The 21778-nt window shown below is 43.6% G+C and overlaps 1 protein-coding gene across 10 annotated transcripts in view; it reads left to right on the top strand.

The window, feature by feature from the left end:
• Positions 1 to 14673, top strand: part of Ptpdc1 (protein tyrosine phosphatase domain containing 1) — a 45800-nt gene extending 31127 nt beyond the window's left edge. For 5 of the 10 annotated variants that reach the window (XM_027409982.2, XM_027409980.2, XM_035442956.1 and 2 more), the window contains 8 exons: positions 241 to 412; positions 2340 to 2420; positions 2642 to 2760; positions 3800 to 3937; positions 6244 to 7490; positions 10272 to 10457; positions 11184 to 11294; positions 12722 to 14673. In XM_027409982.2, coding sequence (XP_027265783.1) covers positions 241 to 412; positions 2340 to 2420; positions 2642 to 2760; positions 3800 to 3937; positions 6244 to 7490; positions 10272 to 10457; positions 11184 to 11294; positions 12722 to 12841 — 2174 coding nt within the window. In that variant the 3' untranslated portion in view covers positions 12842 to 14673. The remainder of the gene's footprint in view (positions 1 to 240; positions 413 to 2339; positions 2421 to 2641; positions 2761 to 3799; positions 3938 to 6243; positions 7491 to 10271; positions 10458 to 11183; positions 11295 to 12721) is intronic. The other 5 variants (XM_027409979.2, XM_027409981.2, XM_035442955.1 and 2 more) reach the window with 2 other exon arrangements.
• The last annotated feature ends 7105 nt before the right edge of the window (positions 14674 to 21778 follow it).

The raw sequence follows: 21778 nt of genomic DNA, 5'->3' as shown, positions 1-21778 counted from the left end.
TGTTAAAAGTATAGTTTTGGACAAAATTCAGCCTCTTGAAAAAGATGAGCTTCCTTATTTTCTTCTCATTACCACTGTAATAAGTAGAAATTATTGCATGTGAAAGCCTTATTAATATTAGATGAAGGGATTTACACTGGCTCACATCTACAATCCTGAGGTAAAATGAAACTGTTTTCCTGTGTTATCATTCTATCAGGAGGATAGAATCTTGAACCTTAATTTCCTTGTATATTCTAGAAAATTCAGAACGCCCAACACCAAAGTACACAAAGGTGGGAGAACGTTTACGGCATGTCATTCCTGGACACATGGCATGTTCCATGGCGTGTGGTGGGAGAGCATGTAAGTATGAGAACCCAGCCCGCTGGAGTGAGCAGGAGCAAGCCATTAAGGGAGTTTACTCATCCTGGTAAGTACGGCTATGGGTCTTGCACAGCCCTGTAGGAGGAAGGAAGCAGGGATGTTTGTGAGCCAACAGGCAGGCGATGTGAAGGAAACATGGCCTTGAATTCAGGGGCCCTTGCAACCATCCCTGGGTTTGCAAAATGGAAATAATTAAGTTCAAAGCCTTTACATGAAGTGAAATGATATGCATGAAGTACCTTAAGTTAATGGGCAATTAGATAGTTCTTAAATTTCAGAACGTGATGAAAATAGTGGAGATGTTCAGTTGTATGTTTGAGAGAATTCCATGGTCCATGTGTAGATTGGGCATTCACATAGTGTGTCTGCTAGGAAATATACTTCCGTCTTCCCTGACTGGTCAGCAGGCAGCCCATAAGATGCTGGTGTTGGTTCTTGTGTTTAGGCACAATTAATTCTACTCTTAAGTCATACTGCCCTTATTAGTGACAGCGAGCTAGTCAGGTCTGTATTTATGGTCTTGAAAATACTGATAATCAAGTCGTAATTGAGCTGGGCATAATGGTGCCTGCCTTTAATCCCAGCACACAGGGAGCAGAGGCCTGTAGATCTCTGTGAGTTCAAGGTTAGCCTGGTTTACATAGTGAGTTCCAGGACAGCCAGGGCTACACAGTAAGACCTTGTCTCAAAAAAAGTCAAAAAACAAAATCATATTTGGAACATATAATTAACTGTTTAAAAGAGTTCTACTCATGAATTATTTTATACAGCAAGAACCCATTTAAGATCAGATGTTTGCTGACTACTTATTTGATTTGCTGTCTCTACTCTCTGTGGTGACCCAGCCTGAGGTCCACTGTCGTTAGTGTTCTGTATGAGTCACAGTGAAGCCTAATGACACTTATGATATGAGGGAGCAAACACTCCTGAGTCAGAGTCCCACAAGCAAATGTCCAATGTAGCATAGCTCACATGACCACTCTCCTTGATTGTTAACTATCCACATGAGCCTTTCCCTCATGTCAGGGTCCATCTCAAGTCTTTGGAAGTCCTTGTTAGGTTCTACATGTTGCTCCTGAGGGGAATACTGTCTAGTGGATACTGGCCTACCAGTTTCACGTCTTTGCTACTCCTCTGAGATTCATATGAGTCAAAATTTGCAATAGACTTTTGTACATATCTTTTACCAACTTCCTGATGACAAATTTGAACAAAGCAGAGCAAAGCTGGAGGTCTAATAAGAGTGACAGACAGGCTTTTTATGGCCAACTGTTCATTGACTCATTCTATTTTGTTCATAGATTCATTCATAAACATTTAATTGTAGGACAAGGTACTTTGCTACTAGGTGCTTTCAAAGTATCACTAATTTTCATAAAACCTTGTGAGCTGTTAATGCCATTTTATTAGTAGTCCAGAGGGATGAGTTAATTTGCTTCACAGATAGAAGAAAAGCAAAACACCATTTGAAGTCAGGCCACCTGACTCTGAACCCCCACCCTCTTTCTTTGCTAAATTACAGCGCCTCAGTATTTATTTATAGCCACAGGTCAGGATTTGGGCTATATTTGTACATCCACATCATACTGAATTCTCACCCCAACCCTATGTATGTCTGGCATTATTACCTCATTTCACACATCAGGTAACAGGTGTCCAATATCAGCCTCCCATTTGTCCTCCGTTTAGTTGAATGACCACTTTGTCACAGGGTAAAGTTCCCCTTTATATCCACTAGAATCTCTTTAGAGTCCTTGGAGACATTTTGTCAGAATCCATAAATGACTTAGGTCTTGACCTTTTTTCCCTGTGGGATTTAAGGAGCTACAAGGTTCTAATTGTGATGCAGAATTAAAGCCAGATTTATGTAAGAATATAGAAGCTGCTGAAATGATAGGAAAAAAAGTTGCTAATCCTACTAGGTAGAATGCTCTGAGTTTTGTGCATCTCAGCAGTTCCATACCTGTCTTCAGGGTCACTGACAGTATCCTGGCCATGGCTCGTCCGTCCTCTGAGCTGCTGGAGAAGTATCACATCATTGAGCAGTTCCTCAGGTGAGTACCACAGCACCCATGGCTGTAGTGAACACAGTCAGCATGCTTGTCTTTAATTGATTATGGCATCAAAGGAAAAAAGAGCTCACTTTTAAAAAACAGGCAGTGAAGAGCTGATTATAAAGAAAAGTTTGAGAGCAATCAATAATGCCTTACTAATGCTAAAATCCAGTTTCTCAGGACTTGGGGTCCTTATAACTGATGGCTCTTTTCCTTTGAAGTCATGGCATAAAAACAATCATCAACCTGCAGCGCCCTGGTGAGCACGCCAGCTGTGGGAACTCTCTGGAACAAGAAAGTGGTTTCACGTACCTTCCCGAAGCATTCATGGAGGCTGGCAGTAAGTTCCTTCCCACCCTGAATTATCAAGTTCAGTACATAGAGACTTTTGTCCTCCAGGCTCTCAGGTTAAAGAGAATACTTATCAATAGAATCTGTACGGTAGTGGGGCTTCTGATTTCACCTTAAATGATGCTACCTTTCTTGGATGATGCTGTTGTGAGTACAGGGTTTCCTTTTCCTCTAGGAGGGGCTGGGAGGAGACCCTGCAGTAATAAGGCTTCTGTTCAGTTAGAGTCTGTACCGTGTCAGACATGACGACCTCAATTTCTCTTTACAGCAGTTGTGCCACTCAGTTTAGGCTTAGAGAGTTATCAGCTTGTCTGAGATCACATAGATTAGAAATTCAATGGGGATTGGAAGTTGAATAATTTTGGCCCTACAAGAATATATCCTCGTGGCCAGCCCAGAGCTCATCACAGACGCTTTGGAGTGGAGTCCACTCAGTGGGGTTATTCAAACCAGGCTGAGCAGGGAACGTGTTCTTAAGAGGCTTGTATCTAGCTTTTTTTGGTCACCCTAAGTAGAAAACTCTGTATCTATAGCTATATAAAACTCTATATCTAGCCATTTATTAGCCTTTTAGAGAATTTCTATTCTTAAACAAGAATACATGTTGTTCCCTCCACCTTTGTTTTTAATTCTACTCTGCTAAAATTCTTTCCACCTGCACTACAGCAAGAAATGTATTAAGGAAAAAGAATGTGCTTGTAAGAAATTTTAAGTTAAGCTTTCTGGAAATATAAAAATCCTGTTAGATGGGTATGGTGACTCATACCTTTAATCTCAGCACAGGAAACAGGGGCAGGCAGATCTCTGTGAATTCAAGATCATCCTGGTTTGCTTATCAAGCTCCAGGCAAGCCAGGGCTACACTGTGAAACCCTGTCTCAAGACATAAAAAGTAAAAAAATAAAAAGCCTATTATTGTAAGTCTGCTTATTTAATTAAATCTCTGTGCCTTGTGACTCATTTTCTTCAGTTGTCCTTGTATTTTTATGCATATTAATTTTGTTTTTCTTTTTCTCTTTCACTGTCTAGTTTATTTCTACAACTTTGGGTGGAAGGATTATGGTGTAGCGTCCCTCACTGCCATCTTAGACATGGTAAAGGTGATGACATTTGCCCTACAAGAAGGAAAAGTAGCTGTCCACTGCCACGCAGGGCTTGGGCGAACAGGTGAATTCTAGGAATCATGTTGTGCTGTGTGGGCATAATGAAATATATAGGGGTGAGATTTCCTAATTCTAAAGAGAGATAGTTCTTAGAGTCATAACAAAGTTTTAGAATTAAATTAAATAAAAGATATTTGAAGCATCTTAAGCCTTTATAGTAACCATGTATTGATAAGAGTATTTCTGAATAATTTAGAGCTGAAAACTCACTGTGTTTAAGCATGTTTCTAAAACTACTTAAATAATCAGCTTATTTAAATGGAGCACCTCATGTTAATAAATAGTATTTTTTAAGATTCTTTCTTTCTTTCTTTCTTTCTTTCTTTCTTTCTTTCTTTCTTTTCACCAAGATAGCATTTCTTTGTATAACCTTGGTTGTCGTGGTACTCGCTGTGTAGACCAGGCTGGCCTTGAACTCACAGTGATCCACCTGCCTCTGCTTCTTGAGTGCTGGGACTAAAGACATGCACCACCACCACTACCAGACAAAACATTGTTTTTCTTAAAGACTTGCTTTTATTTTATGTCTGTGAATGTTTACCTGCATGTCTGTGTGCCTCAGAAGAGGTGGTCAGATTCCCCTGAGACTGGAGCCACAGACTATTGTGAGCACTGTGTTGCTGCTGGGAATCAAACTGGGATCCTCTTCAGAGTGCAGGTGCTCTTAACCACCCAGCCATCTCTCCAGCCCCCAAAATATCTTTAACTGAAAGAACTACTGAAATAGCAAGCAACGTTCATCTGCTGGAGTATTTTTCATTTACTGTCCTTTGAAGTTGTTAGCAACAATAGGAGTCAAACTGCAGTCTAAGAAAATGTAGTAGTCTGCTACATTCAGGGAGTGGCAGGGTCTCTATTACATCCATCAGTGTCTGGCTCCATCTTTCATGCCATGTCTATCTTGGGATTTATAAGGATTCTGTACTTGAAGAAGACTGTTTGCATATAAAGTTCTGTGTGAAAGTCAGTGGTTTTATATAAACACGCAGCAAACTTCATTACATTGCTGGTCTGATAGCAAAAATGAAAGGCCTGGGATGGATAGCTTCACTGTCATGTGATTTGTTAGACAAAACCACCCCAGTGTATATCCCCTGCCGTGGGATTTCCTACCTGCCTAGGAGCATCCTAGACTAGTATTCAACTCATGTAGGTTTGGGCAACTCTTAGGATAAAGCCAAAATGTCTTTATTCCTGGACATTACATGTTATACCTCTGCAGATATTTATCCTTATACTAAAGATGTGTGATGTCCCCATGAGAAAGCTGCATTGTGTTCACTGCAAACTGGAGGACATGCAGTTCTCAGAGGTTCTGATTTTCATGTATAACTAGATGTTCACAAACTTAGGAATTATGTGTCTGTCTTTTACATTAAGAGTTGTTGGCTGTTGTATTATAGTTAATTGATTCTGGAGTCTTAACAATGAGTAACTAATGAAAACCAAGCCATTATACTGTTGCAGCTGACATCCTTATAGCGTTTGCTTATGTGACAGAGTCACACCGTGGTCTGGAGAAAACACAGACTAGTGTAGACACCATTTGGAAGAATTGTCAGGCAGAGAAGTAGAATGTATGGATGTAATAATCCCCAAAGCAAAACCTTCCCAACCTGGGAGAGGGCTCAGCAAGAATGTCCTGGCAGTGGGTGGCAGAGATGCCAGAGCAGGGCGTTCCCAGGGCAGAGTGGGTGGCGGATCGGATGGAAGCATCAAGAGCTGTTTACCCCAGAGCAGTGCAGGGTCAGGGTTTGGCTTCCTTCATGCCAGAGTGAGGCATGGGGAGGCTCGACCAGACCCTCAGCTTAGTTTTTAAGTCCTCCTCACCTCAGCAGCCCTTTACCTGCCAATTGTGCTGGCTCATCTCTGGGGCAAAGCTGACTCAGTCACAGGAAGGAACTTCCACAAAGATGTGTAAAAGTCTTTGCAGTAATGAATGCTTGAGGGGCTGGGGATGCCGCTTAGGTGGTAGAGCGCTTGCCTAGCATACAGGAAGTCCTGAGTTTGATAGCCAGAACTACATAAAAGCAGCCTGGTGGTATATACTTGTATATACTTGGACGGTAGAGGCCGGAGGATCAAGAGTTCAAGGTCATCCTTGCCTGTATACAGAGTTCCAGGCCAGCCTAGGTTATATGATAACCTGTATTTTTTTTTTTTTAAAAGCAACAAAGAGCTGGCAGGTGTCATTACTATCCTTTAAATGTGCTTGTATTTATGATTTATTAACAGCATTCAGGCTTTAAAGTCACCAAACACTGGCACATAAACGAGTCTTTTCTCATGTGAGTCTTCTTTACTGTCTAGGTGTCCTAATAGCATGTTATTTAGTTTTTGCAACAAGAATGACTGCTGACCAAGCAATTATATTTGTGCGGGCAAAACGCCCCAATTCCATACAGACCAGAGGGCAACTGCTCTGTGTACGGGAATTCACTCAGTTTCTGGCTCCACTCCGTAATATTTTCTCTTGCTGCGATCCCAAAGCACATGCTGTTACCTTAGCCCAGTACCTGATTCGCCAGCGTCATCTGCTTCATGGTTATGAGGCACGACTTCTGAAATACGTGCCAAAGATCATCCACCTAGTTTGCAAGCTGCTGCTTGACTTGGCTGAGAACAGGCCAGTAGTAGTGAAGAGCCAGCTAGAAGGACCTGGCCTCTCTGCTGAAATCGAGAAGACTGTGTCTGAGATGGTCACAATGCAACTGGATCAAGAGTTACTGAGGCAGAACAGTGATGCACCTGACCCGTTTGACCCCACTGCAGTGGTGGCCGAGTTTGAGAATCAGGATGTGAGTCTTTCTAATGAGCAAGACTTTGACCCCCTCTGGAAGAGGAGGGATGCAGAGAGTCTTCAGCCCCTGACGCATCTGAAAAGACAGCTCAGCTACAGTGACTCAGACTTAAAGAGGGCCAAAGCTATCCTGGAGCAAGGGGAGACACCCTGGACAGTGCCTGCCCAGGATTTGCTGGGCCACAGCCTCCAGCACCAGGCGCAAATCAGCAACTGTTTCATACCACCGACTTCAGAGCTAGGTTTAAATAAGGAAGCACTGGTTCACAGTACATTTTCCTTCTGGACTCAGTCAAAGTGCCGAGGCTTAGAAGGACTCAAGGACAATGGGTCACCACTCTTCTGTAGGAAGGACATTCCAAAGGAAGTACAGCGGAGCAGGACCTTCTCTGTGGGTATTTCTTGTCCACACAATCCTGGAGAACCAGTGACACCCAACTTTGCAGGTGTTCATATGGAACCAGAGCAAGTCACCCACAGTCATTGTGAAGCTCCTAGTGGTTGGGTTCCAGGCTCTGTTCAGGAGGATGGGAGGACTCCCTGCAGCCCTCTAAACTGTGGCTCCAGTCCTAAGTCACAGTGCCCACATGTTCAGGAAAGCCAAGGCAGCTCATCCCTGTTGGAAGCAATGCCAGATGATGGTTTTCAGTCTGAACTGAGTGCTGAAGCCAGGAGGATATTGGCAGCCAAAGCCCTTGCAAATTTAAAGGAGTTTGTGGAAAAGGAGGAAGTGAAAAGGAAAGTGGAAATGTGGCAGGTATTTGTATTTCAATTAATTAATTATATATGTACTTAAATATTTATAGAGTATATATACATACATATACACATATATGTAAATGTATATATTCTACACATATACACACACAGAAATGTTTTTGTCAGAACAAAAACACGTAACAAATTTTCCCAAACTTCTCAATTACAGAAATGAGAAGATGGAACTTGAGGTTTCCCAGTATGATGTGAACCTGATGTAGAAATGACCCAGGGCGTTTGTTTAGTTCCAGTTAAATTTCTGTGTTCAAGAATCCACCTGGCATGATGCTTGTTCCATACACGATGTTAATGTTGGTAGCTTTCTTCTAGGGGCAGCCAGGTCTACAGATGGTGATGTTAGGAACTGGCCTGCAGGGTTTTCTGATCGAGGACCATAGTTTGGAAACCACTGGTCCTAGTGACAAAAATAAAGCAATTTACTTCCCAAAGCTTATTGGTACAGGTGGTGAGTCAGGCCTGCCTTCTTGGCCTGCTCTCTCACAGACTTGCTGGCCTCGTTCCAACAGGGTCCCTTGAGGCTTAGAGATAGCAAATGGAAATGACCCCTGTGGTGTGTTATATCTGAGAGGAGGACTCAGAAACCCATTTATTTCTTGGCTCTTAGAGTGTACAGTTTTAAATTTAAACTCCCTTTTTGTGTGCTTTACTCTTAGTAGGAAGACAGTCTTTAGCTGTACTTTCCCCGGAGGAGCACCTTGTCTGGAGAAAAGGAACTTAGCAGAAACAGGGAGCCGGCCTCAGCATGGGACTGACTTGGGCCTTTTGACTCAGAGAAATCCTGAATTGGCAGCCATGCTCTTCTGTGAATTACTTGGAAGATTTTGTGTATTTGTGGGGGTAGGGTATCTACAGTGGCATGTAGGTGCCCTCAGATCAGAAGAGAGTGTGTGATACCGGGAACTGAGTCAGGTTACAGGCATTTATAAGACAGCCATGCAAGTGCTGGAAACTGAACTCCGGGCTTCTGGAAGCACATGCTCTTAACCGAGAGCCATCTCTTCAGGTTGTGCTATTAAAGTAATTGCTACTCTTCTATATCCCACTATTTATAAAACCAAGAACCTAAAAGCTAGGTTATCTTCAGAGGCAGGAAATTATGTTTTGGAGCTCTTACCAGCTTACAGTGTACAACAAAAGAGAGAACTGTATAAAAGCTCATCTGAAGCCAGGCGTTGGTGGAGCACACCTTTAATCCCAGCACTCGAGAGGCAGAGGCAGGCGGATCTCTGTGAGTTTGAGGCCAGCCTGGTCTGCAGATCGAGTGTCAGGACAGGCTCCAAAACAATACAGTGAAACCCTGTCTCAAAAACAAAAACAAACAAACAAACAAAAACAAAAGAAGCTCATCTGAATTAGAGTATTTACCTAATAAAAACTCAAACATTGTTTTCCTTCCAATAAATTTTCTTTATTCCCCACTATAAACTGAAAACAAAAATCTCTCATTCAGCAGGCAAATATTTCTTGTGCATTATTGTATGTTGAGAGCTAACAAGTAAGAGGATATTTGTGTTACAGATGTCATGGTGCCACTCCTGGGTCAGCCCTGCATGTCACTCAGCCAAGTGCCCACATGAGCTGAGAAGATGTCAGATGAATCTTTGCAAGTTCAAGGCCAGCCTGGTTTACATAGAAAGTCCCAGGACAGCCAGGGCTACATATTCTGCCACCACCAACAAAAATGCACACATTTGGTTGAGACAAACTTAGTGTTTATCTGTAAGGTGCCTCCCCGTGGGGTGCTGTGAATGTTGGAATTAAGTTCTGTGTTACTGTTTCTACCACTCTGCGGTACAGACTACACGTATTTACTGGGCAACTAAATGGATATTAACAATTACTGTGGTTTTTTTTTTTTTACCATTGAAAAGTTTTATTTGATTTACCAAAGCATAAATCTGATCCGTGTCAGAAATTTCTTATTTCTTATAACTCATCTTTGTAAGATGAAATCTTAAAATCTCATTATGAGGCTGGCAGTCTTGAGTCATGAGATTTGAATCCTCCAAGCCCGAGTTCTGGTCCCTGGACCCACATAATAGAGGAGAAAACCAACTCCACAAAGTTACCTTCTGATGGCCACACACACTTGCTGGTGGCCTGCACATGCATACACTCGCACAGGCGCATACATGAGTACACACAACGTAATTAAGGCACATACATGAGTACACACAACGTAATTAAAGCTGGTGCATAACCTGTCTCCAGGCGTTTGGGATGCTGACAAGGCTTTTCACCCTCCCAGATTGAAGGGCGCCAGACTTGTAGGCTTCCCTGTAGGGTTCTAAAAGGCACTTTGAGGAAAACACACACATTTATCAACTTTCATGCAGTTTTCTGTGTGTGCACATGTGTGGTTAAAAGGTTTAGCTGAGACCCCAGGCTAGCTTATAAATGGCCCCCTATTTTTAACCTACCATTTCCTTATTTGCAGTCCAAAGTTCTGTTTTGTTTGCCAGATGCCTGAGAAAGAAGACTGCCTCTTACATGCCTGTGGCCTCTGAATCAGAGTCAGGGCTTTGTGCTTCAGTGGCCCTTCTCTCAGTGTTAGCCTGCACTGTTTGTCAGGGATGAGACTAGGCTCAGAGAAGCTCCTGTGCTAGCCAGGCCCCCCTGCCTATATGTGCAGGCCCTGAGGAAGGTCCTGATGGCCCCTGAGGGCCCAGCCTTAACGCTAAGCCTCCTGTGGATCTGCCTTTTAGGCTCCGTATACCTCTCTCTCCCGTAAACATCTCTCCCCCCCTCTTCTCTGCAGAAAGAATTAAATTCCCGAGAGGGAGCCTGGGAAAGAATATGTGGTGAGAGAGACCCTTTCATCTTGTGCAGTTTGATGTGGTCGTGGGTGGAGCAGCTGAAAGAGCCTGTAATCACCAAAGAGGATGTGGACATGCTGGTTGATAGACAAGCCGATGCCGGTGAAGCCCTGTTTTTACTAGAGAAGGTAAAGTAGCTATTGGACAAGCTAATGAGTTTAATTAAGTCCCTCAGTATGTTTCACTCATGTGTAAAAAAAGAATGAAAATTTTATTTAGGTCTGTTTTAGTGGGTTTTCTTTTTTTCCCCCCCTAATATTGTGTATGTGGTCTCTATGAGTTTGTATATATGAGTGCAATGCCTGCAACAGCCACAAGAGGGCACCCAATTCCCCTGGAGCTGAAGTTATAAGTCCTTATGAACCACCTGGTATGGGTTCTGGGCCAGAACTCAGGTCCTCTGCAAGAGCAGCACATGTTTCTAAACACTGAGCCATCTCCCCAGCCCCCACTCCCCCCCACACACATACACACAATTTAGTAGATTTTCTAAGAGAAGAGAAATTGGGGTTGCAGATGTAGCTCGGTGACAGAGGACCAGCCTAGTGTGTGCAAGGCCCTGGGTTTGATCTGCTGCACCGTAGACACAGAAATTGATACACATTTAAAACCATACCAATCTTCAGATTTATTTGATCAGGCTTTGTGACAAAACAACCAGCTCTGACCCATCTCCCCAACAGTTTCCATCCTGTACTAATATGCCACAGTCAACACTTGGCTGAGTGCGTGATAAATAAGCCTATGAAATTGAGCACTTAAGTCATAGCCAGCAGCCTCCTCTATAATTATTTGAGTTGGTTTCTTGAGATACTTTCAATTAATTTTTTGTATTTCTGGAAAAACCCAAACAGGGGCAGTACCAGACCATCCTCTGTGTGTTGCACTGTATAGTGAGCCTGCAGACGCTTCCTGTGGAGGTGGAGGAAGCTTGCCTTTCACACGCCATTAAAGCTTTCACCAAGGTGAGTCCCTGTGTCCCACACCAGTTGCACCATCTCTGTAAGTCAGGGTTCTCAGGAAAAACTGTGAGCTCCTTCCCTTCAATGTACCAGAGTTTTATAAAAGTCGGAGTTTCTCAACAGTGGTGTCAGGAAAAAGTTGACTTGTCAGGTGGCATGGTAACAGAGCAGCAGTTGAGGATTCAGCAAGCATTTCAAGTCTTGTTCCTCTGAGGCAGGGGGATTTTCTTGTCCAGCCAGCTCCACCTTGTGTTTAAACAGGAATCTTCTAAGGAGGGTTAAACATCCAAAATTGTCAGGTCAGTACCCACAAAAACATTAAATGCATGCTTCCAGGAGAAATGTGGTTTATTTCTGACCTGTGAGCTTTGTGAATGCTACCACCAAGACCCTGACAAACAAGCGGACAGCATCCAGGACCAAGGGAGCAGCCTTTCCCTCCTCAGAATTTGTCTAAAAAGAAGCAAATTGTGGTGGCGAGACACTGCACCCAAGATCCTGGTTCTTTTTCAGTAGACTACACCTTATTCTGGGGACAGTACAGGGCTGCTCTAGTTCCCTGTCTTGTCACCGTCACTCCTCAGCAGAGAATTCCAGGCATGGCAAAGGCCCCAAGTGTGTATACAGTACCTTCCCAGCAGAGAGGAGACCCTCCTTCTCACTGAGTTTTTTTATGTGTACAAAACACTTACAGGAGCCAGATTTTATTTAAACTAGCAGAAATCTCAAGGCGGTGGGTATTGGGTTTTATATTTATATTAACAAGAGGAAATTGAAGCCCACAGACCACTACTGGTTCTCAGTAGTGGGTCACAACCTCTTTGGGGGGTCACATATCAGATATTTACATTATGATTCACAGCAGTGGCAAAATTACATTTAGGAATTAGCGAGGAAATAAAATGTTATTGTTGGGGACCCCACAACATGAGGAACTGTATTAAAGGGTCTCAGCGATAGGAAGGTTGAGAATAACCACCACAGACATTAGACAAAAGATGGAGATACATAGCTTCAGGTGGAAAGCCACTCAGTTCAGGTCTTCAGACTGCAGACCAGAGTGGCCCCGGGGCTTCTGAATGTCACGCATAACAGCTGGTGTGCTTCCTTTGGAAAAGAGAGTTCCCTTGCAGCATCAGTGACTCTGAACTTACACTCACTGCTGACTTCTTGCTGACCAGCTGCGGGGATTGTACTAACCTTGCAGCACTAGATTGAAGTTTTGAGTTTTCACTCTTAAGGTTTGATATTGACATGATTGATAGCTCTAACATAGTCTTCCAGTTAAAATGTATGAAGTCCATCATGTGTGTTTTAAAACTATAAATCTTTGTTGCTGTTTTTTCCAAATCCTTCTTTTCTTTGAGAACAGAAACTTGTTAAAACTTTTGCTACAGTGTCTTAAATAGAAATTTTTTTTTTGTCACCAGGTTAGTTTTGATTCTGAAGATGGACCAATAGTTTACAACACCCTGAAGAAAATATTTAAGCACACATTGGAAGAAAAGAGAAAAATGGCAAAAGACAGCCCTAGGCCTGGCCTCTCCTGAAGCTTTCCTCTCTGGACAAGTGTCCACCCCCAGGGTCCGCCCCACAAAGGGTGGCGCTTCTTTCTGTTCCCATGTGGGTGTGGCATGCTGGTGCCGCCCTTCCTTGTCACACTCCATTGTCAACGCTGCCTCTCTTGTGTTGAGAATAATGGTTCCTTTTTGGAGTAGTTATTTATTTTAAAATGTCGTTGGCTGTGTCTTGAGAATTTGCCATAAAGTTGGTGCCACTTTATTTATTTGCTGAATTAATACAGTTGTGTTGACATTTTATGTATGTTATATTTGTGCCGTTATTCTTTTTGACATTTTGGAGGGGAAATAAAGAACCCTTCTAAAACAGTTTTTTTCTTAACAGAACTCTCCCTGGAATTTCGATAAAATAGATCGTTTTAGTAGTAAAACCTTAATATGTATCCCCCCCACAAGACATATATGTATCTCCTCCTTCAGAAATATGACCTAAGAAAGTCACCAAGTGTCTTAAACTGTTTTATATTTGTTACTAAGGAGACTATTAATACATTGTAAAGGACTTTTAAAAACTTTGAAGCTTTGTGGTTTTCTTTTCTTTTTTACAGATGTGGCAAAGGCTTTCAAAGTGTGTTATTTTTCAGTGATCCAGTGATTGAACTCACGTTAATAGACTGACTGGAGTGGCTGGGATTTTGTACTTGTAGGAAGTAGCCCTGCTCTTGTCAGGCTTCCAGACAACCTCGCCCTTGGCTGTCCGAGGAGGGAGCAGCTCTCAACCCAGAAGCCTTATTCCACTTCCCCAACCTGCTGCTGAGCCAGTTGGCTTCTTTACAGAGAAATGGGAACAGACATGACCAGTGTGGGCAGTTGCTAAGGAGCAGAACTGGCCTTTGTCCTCGCAGGCACTGTGTAGAAGGGGCCGTGTGCTGGGGTGGAGGCTCCTAGCCAGCCTGCTCTCGTGGGGCACTGTGGCCATTCTGCACAGGCAACTCAGACCTGGAGCAAGTCAAGCAAGCCATTGTGTGCCCTAGGAGTACTGGCACTGCTGCCGCACCCCCCCCCCCCTTTAACAAGCCCGCTTGCCTCGGCCTCTGACACTAGCTGATGTTTTGCTATGAGGATTACAATTTTTAAATTGAATTTGACCCCAGGTTGCATTCACCTTAACTGGCTTCAAATGAGAACAGAAAACTGCTCAAACTTGATCCTTTAGGTTAAACTATTAGTCAGCAGCAATTGAAGCCTTAAATTAATATAGGAGCAGCAGAGCCCAATCCATAAAGAGACAAGGAGTTTCTTGGTAGAGGTGATAGCCAGGCCAACTCAAACTAAAGAAGTTGCTTCTCAGAATGTGAGGAAAGAAGCAAGACTGAATTAGAACAACTGAAATTTCCCTAACTCATGCATTTCTGAATTACACTCTAGTATATCAAAAACTATTTTAATCATTAGTCTTACCAACTCTGATGGCAAAGGCTAAGTGTAGCTTTCTTCACCCTGCATTTTCTTCTTGGGAAATGAAATACAATAGCTGTTAATGAACTGGCTTACCCATGTTGAAATGTCTTTTTAAGTGCCTAGTCTAGCAGCAGGAAATAGTTGCATTTTATCTCTTGTGGTACATTCTGAAATCTGATGTTCAAATAGAATGTTTGTCTTCATCTCCATGTGCCTCGAATGGGCAAGTGATGCATAGAACTTCACCATGTTCATCTGGAGCACTTGTTTTAAGTTCTAGAGCAGTCATGTGACCATGCCACTGCATGTCAGAAAAATCCAAGTACACCAGCCTGAGAAGACACAATCAGGCTCTGTTCCAGTGTTGTGTTTCTTTGAATAAAGATGAAGAGAACAACCACTGACCTGGTCCTGTGTTTCTTTGCTGTAATGCCCCAGGGCATCGTGCACACTCCAGGGATATTGGTAAGGGTTTGCTCTTAACTCATTCAGTGGCTAAGCTGGCTAGCCATGCTCACCTTCGATTGGAGTGACCGTGTCAGAGAGTGGATTCCAAGAGAATTTTGTTTTTTAAATTCAGGTGGACAAGATTCTATCCTTCCTCTTCTAAATGTAGAAAGAATTCTTTCTAGCCGAAAGGATGAAATTTTCACATATGGAAGAAGTTTTAAGGTTGCAAATCCTGCGGAAGAAGCAACTGAGAGCAAGCACACCATACTGAGAACTCACCGTGAACAGGCGCCGCCTCATCCCTCTTAGCACCCTGAAAGCATGACACAAGTCAGGCAGACCCCACCACCACCACCACTGTGCGCTGTGTGCCCACGATGCAGCCTAAAGAGCTTGACCAGGTGGACGCTCCCAGTCTTAAGTCCCTCAGGGACACCAGAGGCCCTCCCACCCGACGCTGTATTCCACCAGAGTGCCTGTTGTTTTCCATAATAATGGCAACAGCACAACCCTGGAAAAGGCTGAGCCAGCACTAGCTGTGATGGTCTCCATCCAGCAGACCACATTCACAAAACCAAGAGGGCGCTTTCTTGCTGCAGTCAGTGTCTCTTACTTATAGGACTTGCTAACTGCCCTCTGGGTAGAATTTCTGCCCCTGCTGCAGTGTATTTGCACAGCTCAGATTCTATGCTGATTTACTTAGTCATGTTTTAGCCGGCTTCCTTTCTCAGTTGCATGTGACTGCTGTAGTTCCAGGCAGAGTGAGAGCCTAGCGGGCAGATGCTGTAGTTTCCAGGATCTTGGGCCAGGTTGCAGTCAACTGTCCAGATACACAGGTCCTTAGAGGAGATGAGAGGGTTTCTTGGGGAGACGCAGAAGGGCCTGGAGGTGTGCCATGCCTCCCTGTGGCCTGGCTTCAAGATTGGTAGAAGGGTGAGGAGGGCTGAGGTGATGTTCCAGTGACATTTTGAGTCATGAACGTGGAGCTCCAAATTCTATGATCCAACATGGAAGCAGTTTCTTCGAATTTTATTTTAAAGAACAAAGAAATTAATAAATCTAGGTATATTCGTGGGTACATCAGAGAGTCAAATTCAGCAAGAAGGGGGATTTTCTATAGGACTAAGATGCTATCTGATGACATTCTTAGCTTCTGGATTGGTGCAAGCTTGTGGTCTGCTAAATTAATAGTTTCCAAAAAGGCTTTTATCTATTAGTCACAAGAACTTAGCCCAAGATAAAGTAATGAACCCTTGGAACATGACAGTCCAATCTCCATAGCATTATAGTTCTATCCAGTCAGCCAGTCTCTGACACAGCTTCTTCCCAGGAATTCTCCTTCACACCTGCAAGTGCTAAGATTACAGTCATGCACTGGTGTATGCAGTGTTGGGGACCGAACCCAGGCCTGTGTACATGCTAGGCAAGTGCTCCTACCATTTTTTAAAATATGAGATTCTCTCTCTCTCTCTCTCTCTCTCTCTCTCTCTCTGTGTGTGTGTGTGTGTGTGTGTGTGTGTGTGTGTGTGTGATATCCCCTGGAGCTGGAGTTACAGGAGGTTGTGAACCACTGCATGGGTGCTGAAATCCAAACTCAGGTCCTCTAAAGGAGCAGTATACATTTTTAACTGTTGAGCCATCTCCCCAGGCCTCTACCCTTTGATTTCTTGTAAGTTTCTCTGTCTCTCCTTTTCTTAAGACGAGCTGGAGAAATATTCAGTGGTTAAAGAACTTGCCATATAAGGGTGAGGGCCATAAAGTCAGTCCCCTAATCACGTATAAATTCAGCCAGGTATGCAGGCCCTCCTGTGTTGCTCAGAAAGGAGAGACAGGACCCACCCAACCAAGGTAGCTAGCCACACTAACTGTATCTGCTAGTTCTTGGTTCACTTCAGAGACCCTCAATCAGAGAAAGAAATTAAAAAAAAAAAAACACCTAGGCTTTTGATTTCAGATTGATGTGGAGGGGCCATTTCTGTAGGGAAGCAATGGTCAAATTCAATGTGGTTCAACCTAATTCAAAATGTTCCTGTGGCCAGCAGGGGGTATTCCCTGGGTTTTGATAAGGTCCAGATTAGATGACCATTATTCTAAAAGCACCCTACTTGTTCACACTAGTTTCTTTCACAAATGCTAGAGACCAGTAGGAAACCTTGGTTCTTTGAGCAAGACATGTGCCTGCCCTGTGCTGTGCTCTTGCTAATAGCTACACTGGAGTTACTTAGTCAAGACTCCTGTTAGCCAAGCACCAAGGTGCTATGGTCCAAATGGCCAACAACTTCATGTGCTGGGGTCTAAATCCCCACTGCAGCAGTGCTGGGAGTAGGGCCTCAGGGGAGGTGGTTGGATCATGAGGTTCTGTTCTCATAAACGGATCCTTGCCGCCACCAAACAGTCTAACAGTCTGCTTCATTTCCCCCTCTGTCACGTGAGGACACAGTGTTCTCACCCACCTCCCACCCCCAGGCTGAAATAGCCAAGGCACCATCTTGGTAACAGAAGACAGCCCTCCCACAAGGGGCCAGAGCCTTCGCTTGACTTCCCAGCCTAGACAGCAGTAATTGTTCACTAATTACCAAGAAACTGGCGCCACAGGAGTAGGGGTGTTGCTGTGACAAGCAAGTAAAAGTGAGAAGAAGTTTGGGAGCTGGGTCAGTGAGGACCTGCAACAGTTTTGATGTTGTGTTGTCAGGACTAGGGCTGTAGCCTCACCTCAGTCTTAGTGGTCGCTACACCAGAAGCGGGCAATATTTGTAATGTCACAATGTTTGAATTTATTGAATTAACTCAATTCACAAGTGACACTGGTTTTGTCGGCTGCCATTTGTAGAGCAGTCCTAGTTCTCCTTGAGAGCTGGGCATTGTTAAACCTGGGTTCTTCCATTCTAAGCTTAACTACTAATATTAACTCCCAGGTCAGACATCCTAACATCATGCAATAGTTAGACAGACACACTATTAAAGGACTAAAGAGGTCATAGGTGGCCATGAGAACCTCACTGGAAATTAGGGGAAAGGCCATCCTTGCTACAAAGTGGCAAAGAGTTTAGCATCACGTCTGTTCTAGACGTCAGAACTTAGGGCTGAGGGACTAGTATTCTCAGTAGATTTCTTCTGTCAAAGAAATCTCCAAGCCCCGCAGTGTCCCGGATGCTGCCTGGCTTCTCTGAGCTGCTTTTAGCAAAACAGCAGAAGAATTTATTCACAACAGAATGTATAAGAGGGAGAGCACTGAGCTTCAAGCCAGGCATCCTTAGTAAGAATTTCAATATGGCCAGAAGGAAGCCTTGTACTCTTCATGCAAACCAGGGAGGATGTTTGGGAGGGCTTTAGAGGTCTCCCACACTTCTGTGTTGTCCCTGGGAAGGAAGAATGGTTTTGAAAGGAGCTGGACGCCCATAGTTTCCTCCAGGCTCACCTCCAGCCTCTTATTCATCTACCAGCCAGGTGGTGGTGGCCCACGCCTTTAATCCCAGCACTCAGGAGGCAGAGGCAGGAAGGTCTCTGTGAGTTCAAGACCAGCCTGGTCTACAAGGGCTAGTTTCAGGACAGCCTCCAAAACCAAAAGGAAACCCTGTCTCGAAAAAACAAACAAAACAAACAAAAACAAAACAAAACCCAAAAAACCTTCCTCCCCAGTGGTGGCACTGTTGGGGGGTGGTAGAATTTTTTGGAGGTGCAGCTTGGTGGAAAGAAGTTAGGTCACTAGGGCCAGAGCTCTGGAAGCGATAATCGGGACTCAGGACAGACGGCCTCTGCTTCCTCAGTCTCTACATCCTGTTGACAAGGTGAACAGATCCCCCTCCACCTCTCCCACCCGGTGCAACAGACCCAACAAATGGGGCCGAGCCCCCACAGATGGAAACCTTTGAACTGTCACCTTTGGGTCCATAAATCTTTCTGCCTTTATGACGATTCTGTCAGATATTTTTTTCCCAGCAAAGGAATGCTGACAGCAGCGTTACTTTAAAAATTTCCAAGTATCTTATTTAAGAAAAGACAGCTGGATTCTCAGAGCTAGCTGCCTTTTCATGCAATCTGTTATAGTGTCACATGGTACGCTACATCTGGAAAGTTCCACAGTGCATTCGTGAGAGGGAAAAGTGCACACAGTATCTTAGTATTCTGAAAACAGTTTTAACTTTACAGATAACCTTGAAGGAGTCTGAAGTCCTAGATACGGGGCTTGGGAGATAGCTCTGTTTAGTGCTTGATCTGCAAGCACAAGACCTGAGTTCGTTTTCTGAACCCATGTCAAAAGGCTGGGCATGGTGGCATGTGCTTTTAATCCTAGTGCTGGGGAGACAGGGTTGGCGGATCCCTGGATTTCAATAGCTAGCTGGCTTAGCTTAGTCAGTGACTTCCAAGCCAGGAAGAGACTGTCTCAGACAAAAGGTAGGCAATGACAGAAGAATAACACCAGATATTGTCCTCTGAGCTTCACATGTACACACACACACACACACACACACACACACACACACACACACACACCATACATAAGGTAAGGTAACTTTAAATATAATTATCTGGTGAAATAAGACTTAAACTATACATGTTTTTTTTTTTAAATCACTCCGTTTACATAAGAAAAAAATCAACCCCTTTGGCTAACAATGAGGAATGGTCTTGATCTTAAAGAGAAAAGGAAAGACTTTGGACAACCAGACAAAAAGACCATTATTTACAAGGAACACGAAGCCTGTTAGCCATCAATTTGCTGCAAGCCTCCTGGTGCTGAAAGTGAGCATCTTATTAGGTTTTTGTTTTGTTTTGTGCATGTGGGGGCCTCCTGTAATCCCAGCTCTTGGAGAGGTGGAGACAGGAGGTCCCCAGAGCAAACCGGCTAGTGTAGCTGGCCAAAACAGAAAGTTCTGGGTTCAGGAAGAGCCCCTGCCTCAATAAGTAAGGTGGAGTGATCCTATATAACCTCAAGCCCTTACAGACATGCACACACCCATGCACAACATAATACACATATGTAAAAAAGGCATTATAAATTCCTGAAGATACTGTATCTGAGTCATGGAAAGTGTATGGGAGACAGTGTGGAGATATCTATCCAATGGGAAACTACAGGACTAAGGACCTATTTCCTTCAGTAAACAAATCACAAGAGAAAATCAGGAAGGAATCTGTGGATTGAAAAGAACTTGGGTGGACCTGGCTTTGGTCCTGACATGAACAAACTATCATAAAATGTTGATGGCAATGCCCACGGGAGATCTGGTGTTGCCAGGGAACATAGCAATTTTTGTCTTTAAAATACATGTCTTTAATTACCTCTACTAAGGGGATGGGGCATGGGCATGTGAAGGTCAGATGATGACTTACTTCCTTTCTACCATGTGGGATGTAAAGGTCAAACTCAGGTCATCAGACTTGGTATCAGGCACTTTTACTTGCTGAGTCATCTCACTGACCCAAAATTCATATGCATTTTTATTTTTATATGTATGTCTGTGTACCTGAGCATATGCTTACCCACTACACGCATGCAGGTACCTATGGAGGCCAGAAGAATGTATCGGGTCTCCTGGAGATGGGGTTTAGGAGACATCTGATGTGGGTGCTGGGAACCAAACCCAGGTCCTCTGAAAGAGCCGCAAATGCTCTTAACTACTGAGCCATCTCTCCAGTCTCAAAATCCATACATCCAGAAATACCAACAGTTATTTCCTTATTGTTTGTGTTTTGAGACAGGGTCTCATTATGTAGTCGTCTATCCTGGAGCTTGCTATGTAGACCAGACTGACCTTGAACTCACAGAGATTCTCATGCCTCCTGGGTGCTGGGATCAAAGGTGTGATGTGAGTCACTACTCCCAGCCTTAGTTTTTCTTTACAAATAGCAAATGTCTTCAATTTTAGCAGGACTGGTGGCACATGTCTTTAATTCCAGCACTTGAGAGGCAGAAGTAAGTGAATCTCTGTGAGTTCAAGGCCAGCCATGCTACAGAGTGAGACCTCTCTCTCTCTAAAAAAAAAAAAATAGTATTCAATTTAGTTGTCCTTTTTTTTTTTTTTGCTGTGGAGTTTTTTAGTTAGTTAGGTAGTTAGTTTGTTTTTAAAGCAGAGTCTCATGTAGCCCAGGTTCACCTCAAACTCATGTGTAGCTGAGGATGGCCTTGATCTTCCTGCTTCCATTGCCTAAGAGCAGGGATTGCATTCAGATGCCAGCACTGCTAAGCAATACCTTCAACTAAAGGGAATTACCTTGTAAGTTAAAAAGTGTCCATGTGGTATGGAGAGATGGGTCAGTGGTTTAGAGCACTGACTGCTCTTAGCAGAGGAGTGGGCAGCTCATAACTTCCTGTAACCCCAGCTGAAGGGGAATCTGGCATCTTCCTCTGGTCTCTGTAGGCACTGCAGCTATATATACAAATCTGTACACACACACCACACACACACACACACAGGTGCATGCATATTTATGATCAGTTTTTAAAGTGTCCATGTAAGATCTGTCATGTAAGAAGAATTACAGATGAAACAAAAATGATCATAAATGAACTATTTTGGACATAAGGTGGTACAGAGACATTTATATGTGTGTGAATATTTTTTTTTGTAATATAAAGCTTTAGAAGGCAGCATGTCGGCTGGAGAGATGGCTCAGAGGTTAGGAGCTCTCCCAGGTGATCTGGATTTAATTCCCAGCTCTCACAGAGCAGTTCACAACCATTTATAACTGTTCATTGCTCCAATTCCAGGGAGCCTAATACTCTCTTCAGGACTCTGAACACCAGGCACACACATGTGAACAGTCATACGTGCAGGCAAAACACCCATACACATAACATAAAATAATGCTGTTTTAAAGGCATTATTATCACATACTTTTAAAAACTTAAAACTGCCTATAACCTCTTCCAACCAAAACAAAGCAATGGAGACCAGGCGTACCTCCTTGAAATAATGAGACACATGTGAACACAGGTGCACAGGCATGCTCCCATGCATGTACACACACCTGCACACGTGCACACAGATACACATAGAGCATCCACACACATACATGTAAGCACATACATGTGCATGTACACTACATACACTA

The sequence above is a fragment of the Cricetulus griseus genome, chromosome 3 (genome assembly GCF_003668045.3).
Source record: "Cricetulus griseus strain 17A/GY chromosome 3, alternate assembly CriGri-PICRH-1.0, whole genome shotgun sequence".
Lineage (NCBI taxonomy): Eukaryota > Metazoa > Chordata > Mammalia > Rodentia > Cricetidae > Cricetulus > Cricetulus griseus.
The sequence above is the reverse complement of the archived record's forward strand: the minus strand, read 5'-3'. Positions and strand labels throughout refer to the sequence as shown.